Consider the following 8,706-nt stretch of genomic DNA (forward strand, 5'->3'; position numbering starts at 1 on the left):
AATTATTATATTACAGCTGGCTTAATAAAACCATCTTTACTGGCATATAAGTAATGTTATTAAGGTTCAACGATTTTTTTTTTCAGAGAAATAAATTAGTACGCTTGCAATAACTATGAAAAAATATGTTAGAAATATAAAAAGCAGTTATTGAGAAAAAAATATTTTTTTTTTACTATTGAAATACATTTTCAAAACAGAATTCAAACTGTAGGTACATACACGCATTTCATTCGTATATTGGAGTAATCGGTTTTATTTTTTAGCAAATATTTTTTTTTTACTTTTTGTTACTCAGTGTCCTTGGGCCCAAAATCGACATTGAGTCTTGTATGTTATTCTCATTGTGCGAAGTTGAGAATGAATAAAATAAGCAAACATCGTCAGGAACAGGACTTGTATTGATAAGTCATCATTTCAAGCCTTCACGACTACAATTTTGCAAAATGCTTTCATGAGAGGAATTTATTAATCATACATAACTTTGGTACCAAAATATATTTTTTATTAAAAAAAAAAACACCTTTAAACTGCTGTTGCTTTAAATTGCTTCTATCCCAAAAGAAGTATTGTTATTATATTGAGTACTAAGGTTAATCTGATGTATAAGTTACGTTTCATTAAAATCGATTCAGCCTTGCTAGCGTGATTAGGTAAGTAACGATTAGTCTAACTCACAAACACACTTATTAAAATTATAAGATCAATAGCTATGCCATCACACGATTCAAGAAGGAACTACTTCCCGCACTTGGGTAAAATATAGCCTATGTAAATTGGGAAGAGTGTAGCTTTCCAAAAATGAATTATTCAAATCGTATCAGGATTCGGAGCTCTTAGGGTACCTACAAATAAAAAAATGTTTCCTCTTTATTATATTATAGATAGATAATGATTTACCTCCATGTTACTGGTCTACGTAGCCCTTCATTAGGTAGGTTAAAAGGTTTAAATTCTTGCCTCTGTACCTGTAACGGTGTAAAAAGTGCGTGATAACTGATAACACAATTAAACACGTATTGACAATTATTAATTGACTACCTCGATTAAGATACATTTATAATACTTACCTACTAATTGAACACTGGCAATGCTAATGATAAAAACAACTTTGTATCACGTGTACAAAGACATTATGACGAATTGTTTAGCTGAAATGAAATCTGTCGTCATAGACTTAAGGTAACTATTTCCTAAGCGATCCCTCGTGAGAGGGCCCCGTTGGTAGTCTGTCCTTGTCTGCTGTCTTGCCAGCTCAAATTGAACGAATGTTTTTTTTTTAAATGGTAGAAAGTTTTATAGATCATTATCATGATTCATAAACTTTATAAGTATTTACATATTTCTACAGTGTCTATAATTAATATCTATAATCAATTCTCTGTATTTTAACAATATCTTTTTTATTACTGAGGAAGAGTAAATTAAATGTAAGATGGTGATTTTCTGACTTAGCTGATTGGTTAGGTTTTGTCATGGTTACCTTTTTAGAAAAGGACACAGTACTAACGGAAGCCCTCTCGCTCGGTCTGATGGTTCACCATTGCGCAGTCTTGAAATAAAGTACTATAATGTCTTTGTACAAGTGTGTTCAAGGAAGGACGATAATTTAAAAGGTTGTAAAACTAGTTTTTCTGTAGATATACTAAATTCAAAAACTACATAGGTAATGTACTAGTGTACCATCTCTAATAGGATGACATCATGTTTTGCATTGCTATGCCTATAAAGTTAGACATATCCTGTTTTGTTCCACATGGCTGCCATTGTGGTAAGGTAAAGCTGTCAACAGTCTCGTACACCATGGACTGTTGTGCTGAAGAGGTGCTGGCATAAAAGAAAGGTACCTAAACCTATTCCGACGAGTATTATGCAATTCTTCTGATTTGGTGGGTGTAGTACATTTGGTGTTGTATGGTACTTGTTTTGTCGTATGACTAAATGAAACAGCTCCACCAAATAGCACATCCGAAATAAATTAGACAGCAGCAGTAAATGTACAATTTATTCAGTTTAGAAACAATAAATAGTATTTACAATACAAATATCACATAATATCAATTAATTTTTACAACACAATTGCTTCACGTTTTGTCTTTATCTTCCATTAAGTCTTTTGAAATCTCACCAACCTCTTTATATTCTCTGAAATAATTTTCTATTTCTAATAAAGTTTTATCTTTACTTTCGGGAAGATATTTAAACAATAAAAACGCAAAAATAGATGCCGAAAGCCCATAAAAAAGGAATGCGCCGTGCAATCCAAACATCTTAAAAATGTAGGGCGATATTTTTAAAACAGATGCCATCAATATTTCAGAAAATATGGCGAGCGTTGGAAGCGACGAGCTCCGATATCTCAGTGGCGTTAATTCTCCGTAAACAGAACAGGCTAATATCATCGGCCCACAGCTAAATGTCATCGAAAATAAAGTCAACAACAGTAACGAAATAATCTTATTCTCTACTATTAAACACAAATTAATCAAGTACAAATAAAGTGAAATTAAAAACAAAAACATAATACCAATCGAAGATGATGAAAGCAATAACGTTCTTCTTTTAAGATACTTCGATAACAAGCACCCAATTAGCATACTGAATATTGTGACAGCTTCCAAAATAAGCATCCCCGTGTATGCCGTAGACTCGCTGTTTGTTATTCTCTTAATTAACTCTATGGAGTACATGCTACACACAAACTTTCCGGAGAAATTGTAAAGCGACATAACAGTCATTGACAGTAAAAGAGGCTTGTAAAATGCCTTTGTCCTTACTGTTTCTAAGATGTGTTTGAGTCGTCTCCCCGAAGCTTCTTTCCGTTTAGAACGTGTTAGATATTCTTTCTGTGAGTTTATTAAGTTTTCGAGCTCGTTTTCAGAGTCTTTATCGTATCCTTTCAGCCAGTGATGGGATGCTGCACATTCCTCGTACCGACCATTCATTGCTAGCCAAGACGGAGACTCGGGCCATAGAAAGGCAGTTAAAGAGAATATAGAACATATGAAAGCCAAAATAGCAATATTCTTCCAGTGGCTGAAAGTCCCAGTTGCGTTGGCTATCCATACTCCACAAAAGAATATGGTTGATTTAACCGTCATAAATATACCGCGGTATCGCGGTGAGCTATATTCGGTGACAATAGCAATCAGAAGTGTCATATTGCTGCCGACAAGCATGCCTTGCATTATTTCGCTAATTAGCAGAACAATAGTTGAAGTGCTGAAATAAAATACGACGTATCCAATTAGTGTGTTAACACACAATATAATAAAGGGTACTTTTCTTCCGAACAGTTGAGTGAGTATTGGTAGAATCAGTATCCATGGTAACGCGCTGTACCCGTGAATTGAAGCTGGAAAGGTTAAAATTCATATTTAAGTAATCGTTTTATCAAATTGAATTAAGTTTTAAATGCAATTAATATCGGGAAACTTTATTGCGATTACTTGCAATCGTTAATATTTTATTAAGTTTCAGTTTAACCAGTAATGTTAATTCTACAGTTAAATATGAATGGAGTTATTACGAATATTTACATACTCAGCCATGTAGCCATGTCTTCGCTGACGGCCTCTGTCGAGTTAGCATCTCTCCTTATCTGTGGTATAAACACATTGGGAGCCCCGTAACATAAGCCGAGCACGAAATATATCGTCCATACTCCGGCGACCACAAATAACTGGAACATAGACATAACAGATAATAACACACGGATAATTTTACATGTAAAATAGAATCCGTTTATTATGACTCCGCCTATATTGACCAACCGTTTATTGTGACGTAATTACACTACGAAGTTGAGAAGAAAAATGTATAAACATGTGTACTTATATTGCATATTATTTCAATTTTATCTCTCTTATGTTTTTGTCTAGGAGATTTTTTGCTTTCTACAACGCTTAGTATCCGTCCGCTTAGTATGACGTTTTTGTAAAGTCCCTTCGATGTCATTATAAACCGATTCAACTGTATTCGGACTCTCCAAGATAAACATTATATAAAAGAAATTCATGAAACACAAGAAGCCTGGCATTTGTACAATATTGTAGAAGTCTTAATACAATAAAAATACTTAAATCTTGAGTTTTGATTATGAAAGTGCGAATTATGATGCTATTTATAGCCTCGTTCCATTTTAATAGGCTCCTCAAGTCGGCAATGTTAAACAATATTCCACAAATAGAAACAGTAAGGAGTTTGTTGTTGTTTCTTGGTAATTATAAAATATCACTTATTTAATATTTACGACTTCAAAATAATTAATGTTATATTTTACTGAGTTAAAGTGTAATTAACTTATTGTGTTGTTAACCTTTGGCTAGTTATGGATATTCGTAACCTGGTGGAAGCCGGCACGGCGGAGCACGGCTTCCACCACGGTTACGACCAACCGTGGCCTGTATGGAAGTCTCTTAACAGGCTACGTGCACAGGTAGGCAGGTGCAGGGAAAACCTATGTAAGTGGGGCTACACTGACGACAACAGCTGCGGGTGTGGTGCCATACCACAAACCATGCGGCACCTTCTATGCTGTCCACTATGCCCCGATAGCTGCATAGTGGATGACCTTTATAACGCTACTGACAATGCCGTATGCGTAGCGAAATATTGGGCCTCCAAAATTTAAGTTGCCATCGACTCGCCAAGAAGAAGAAGATGGATATTCGAACAGTAACCCTTGAATAGGAATACAATTTGTGACACAAGTTTACTACAACAGGAGAAAACAACAAACACACGAATCAATATTTCTCAATTGCAAACCTTAGCAGCATTGAAATAAAGTTCAAACTACAGCGCATTCTACGTGAATTGCGACTAGTATATGAATGTACATGTGTCTACAAGTGGTATCCATCGAGTCCATGGAAAACAAAATGACTAACGGAGATGCCATAACGAAAAATCTCCTATGTAAGAAAGTAATGCGCCAAAATGCGGGTGTTTTGAGGACGAGGAACATTACTATCTCCGTCCTTATACGCCTTCTTCCCAACCTACCCATTTTTTGTAATACCAAAATCCTTGACAAATATCTCAAAGAACCTGAAATCCTAGTTAGTTCACTCGTAATTGATCGTATTTTCACGTCCAGCGTACGTATTTGACTTAGAAGAAGACACTTGATCTATCTGCCCTGCATCTCCATTCATCTTTCCTTACTCCGTGGTGTATCCGTCGAGTCGGTCAACTAAACTACTGAAGCACTTACGTCAAAAGGCTAAAGCCGACATGTCCCGACATTGTACTCGTGTGAACTGATCCACGTTTAGATTTTTTAAACGTACGATACTATGGAAAGTTTTAGAAGTTTCCTAAGCACTAAGGTACCTATATCTATTATTTAGTAGCGATATTCTTTTGATTTATCTATTTAATGATTCTGTTTACTCGTGGACATAATCATGTAATTAGCAGTTTTTTTTTTTCGAACAATTAAATAATATTGACATATTTTATTTGCCATAAAAATTGATTTCTTTCAATTAGATGCCCGTCCAATGTCCTACTGAATAGCAGGACGATCTAAAAATTGTCGCCGGGGAGCAATCAATGCATCAAGCAGTGACGAACTTTGGGAGAGGCTTTAGTTCAGCAGAAGACGTCTTTCGTCTGAAACGATGAAATGTCCCCGTCTCATCCTGTGTCACTCTCACCTTATATTTTGACTGTTACTAAATAAAATCTGAACATCACCAATCCGTCCCGAGAATCGAGGTTATTAACGCTCATTTCTTCTCATAGGACAATAATAAGATGATGATGATTATTATAATACCTGTCTGAAAAATGGTTTCCACGTAATTTTCACTTCCTTAAGTTCTTCAGTTTTAACTTCACTATAATTACTTGAAGACATTGTACGGGTCGCTCCATTTGCCTTTCACCGTTATTCTGTTGACTGACAAATATTTGCCTAAAACAAAACAAGTAGCGCAACTTACAGATAGGCGAAACCAGTTTAATTGCGAAAAAATAGATTAAATACTTTAAGAAATAGATATATATGTAATTTAGATTAAATAATAAAAGACACAGTACATTTCTTATTATTATTTTTTTAATTTATAAACGTCTAGTGGTTCTTCACGGTCCCACCAGCGTCCAGAAAGAACCACTTCTCGCACCTGGATAAAAAACAGGCCATGCATTTTCTCAGGCTCTGTGTAAATTCATTTAAATCGGTATAAGTTTTGGCGTGAAAGCGCGACAGACAGACAGAGATACTTTATCATACATGAGTAACGGTCGTACAAGTTACGAGCAAGAAGTTCTCTAGCACTGACTTAATAACATAATTAATTAACTAATATAAATTCTGACCAGACCGATTAAGTGTAATGTTGTATAATAATCATCTTAATTACCTACTGTTTAATTAGACGTACCTAGATAATAAACATTATTTGACATGAATACATATAAACAACACTCACAACACAACCAACCACGCAATAGTGTCTTGTTTACTTATGTGTTCAAAAATGATAGGAATTGCCGTTTTTAGTTTATAAAATCTCTCGACGTTTCTAGAAAAAGTAGATTAATTTGAAGACCATTTGCTCATTCAGTACAATTTAAATAAAATCTTCCCGAGCTAGCCAAGTAATCATGCTAATTTAGAATTAAGTGAGAAGAGCTGTTTAGTAAAAGATTGGGAAAGCACATTGATATTAATATGAGTATACGAAGTATATTTAGTGACACTTTGGAACTGTAATATTTGTCATAAAACTGTTAAACATTCACACAGAGTTAGTTTGTCGACAGAAACATCAAAACTTGCGGAGATTTTTTTATCAATACACGTCCATCGCTTGTTGTCATATTTACATATTTTTGCCTAAACCTAAAAACTTGCATTCCTTTTTTGCCATTGTAATGGATTTTCACTCTATTCGGTAAAACTCAGTCAGCTTTGCGTTTTTTGGGAATACATTTTTTATTGTAAATATACTGTAACTGCATATAGAACGATAAATCTTTTGCGTATATCTTGAAGCTTTCCCACTCTTGCGGCACACTTTTTGTTCGACCACATTAAAAACACATGACCCATGACGATGGGCAAAAAGTTTGCATTCCTCACGGATTTCTTGTGGGCGGATTTTACCATATAAATGTCTGTTTATGAACTTCTTGTTATTATGGTTATGAATTTTGATGTTATTTCAGGTTGCAAATCGATAATGTTGTCGGTAAAACGTTTGCTATATATCACCATCAGGCAACTAAACTCGATCTGCTATTAAAGAAAATCCGCACAAACAACCATTAATTAGGTACATGAAGTACATCAATTTCATAAACAATATCCTGTTGAATTTAAAACCGATTAATTATAACTTATGGCTACATATTAATAAACAGTTCGCGAATTTTCCTCTCACATTATCGGGAATATCACAATGACATTTAATGAAGCTGCACTATTTGTTTCTGCCACATTCAATATTAGAGATAGGCTTACAATGGAGGCTAGTTGGAGCCGATAGTGTTTGTTTTCATTTAGTACCTAAACATAATTACCCTTTTGCAGTGCGCTTCCTAGTCACGTACAAATGCGCCGTAGATGACTATGGTAGGCGTTAAATAGTGAAGTGACTGCCAGATGGTATGAGACTAATAACATGGGATCATCTCGCTGAATTGAAACTGTGGTGATAATGACAGGAGGACTCTTGGTATATAACGGGCATGTTTTTCATAAGAGGTATGTAATGTAATCCGAATGTGATTCATTTTGATTGATGGTGAAAAAAAATGATGTTAAGTATTTGTTAGTAATTGTTAACTTTTTATACTAATGACGAAATAAGCCATTCTAAGTAATTTTTATATTTAAAGGTAAGTACAGGTCAATTATTTACAACTTATTAACCACAGTAAAATTAAAGGGACCACTTTCAGATTAAATCTGGTGGTGTAGTTGCCGGTTATGGCCAGCTGAGGGCTTGCAACTGAACATGAAATTCAAAAAGATCTTCCTTTGATGAAAACGCATATACATAGTAAGCTTTTTTCAAATTCAGTCCAGCGAGACACAAATAAAACGTTATATTCATAATTAGAAAATATTTATTTACTGTAACTTAATCCCGCTTTTTAATTGCTTTCATTATTTGGCAATTATTTTCGAACAAACGAAAACAATAAACAAACGGTTTCGAGGGCGTACCTGGGCTAAGGAAATATCGTGTTCTGCCACCGGACTGGCATATCATACACAATTCCATTCAATTAAGTGGGCTTTTTGTGGCCAACATAGTACTAGACCAATCCAAAGGCACAAAAGACTTTCCAAAAGCAAAATCCATTAGCTGGATCGATGAATTCTGCGAACCTTATTGGACATTTTTTTACTTCCAAACAAATATAAACAAACTGGCTCTCAAATTCGCGGAATATATTTCCAGTTTTTGTTTTAACTACTGACATTTCGTGATTTCCAAGTATTCTATACAGAAAAATAAAATAAAATTGAGACAAAAAACCGCCTTTCTTGACTTCGTCAACGGAGTAATGTAAACAGGGAAATCACTTATGGGCTTAAAATCTGGAGAGCTCAGACTACAATCAAGGAATTATTAAGTAACAAACTCTGTCTGCAAAAACATCTTTCACTCGCGTGCCTCAAGATAAAGTTTGTGAATTAATTTGCCAAATAACGTCGAAACACGAGATTTAAACTTGCCATCA

General features: G+C 34.7%; 1 protein-coding gene across 1 annotated transcript; it reads right to left on the bottom strand.

The window, feature by feature from the left end:
* Positions 1 to 2,061: 2,061 nt before the first annotated feature.
* LOC110378844 (facilitated trehalose transporter Tret1) lies at positions 2,062 to 5,913 on the bottom strand. Its single transcript, XM_021338254.3, has 3 exons — positions 5,786 to 5,913; positions 3,544 to 3,682; positions 2,062 to 3,355 (listed from the first exon to the last, which is right to left on the bottom strand). Exons 1-3 carry the CDS (start codon positions 5,864 to 5,866, stop codon positions 2,085 to 2,087), a joined length of 1,491 nt encoding a protein of 496 aa, XP_021193929.3. The 5' UTR covers positions 5,867 to 5,913; the 3' UTR covers positions 2,062 to 2,084.
* Positions 5,914 to 8,706: the final 2,793 nt, after the last annotated feature.

Source organism: Helicoverpa armigera, chromosome 14 (assembly GCF_030705265.1).
Source record: "Helicoverpa armigera isolate CAAS_96S chromosome 14, ASM3070526v1, whole genome shotgun sequence".
NCBI lineage: Eukaryota > Metazoa > Arthropoda > Insecta > Lepidoptera > Noctuidae > Helicoverpa > Helicoverpa armigera.

Coding starts and splice junctions, on each gene's coding strand:
- LOC110378844 (XM_021338254.3), bottom strand. CDS start 5,866: ATGTCTTCAAGTAATTATAGTGAAGTTAAAACTGAAGAACTTAAGGAA. Junction 3,683..5,785: donor GGAAACCATTTTTCAGACAG/GTATTATAATAA, acceptor TCTATGTTCCAG/TTATTTGTGGTCGCCGGAGT. Junction 3,356..3,543: donor AGACATGGCTACATGGCTGA/GTATGTAAATAT, acceptor TAACCTTTCCAG/CTTCAATTCACGGGTACAGC.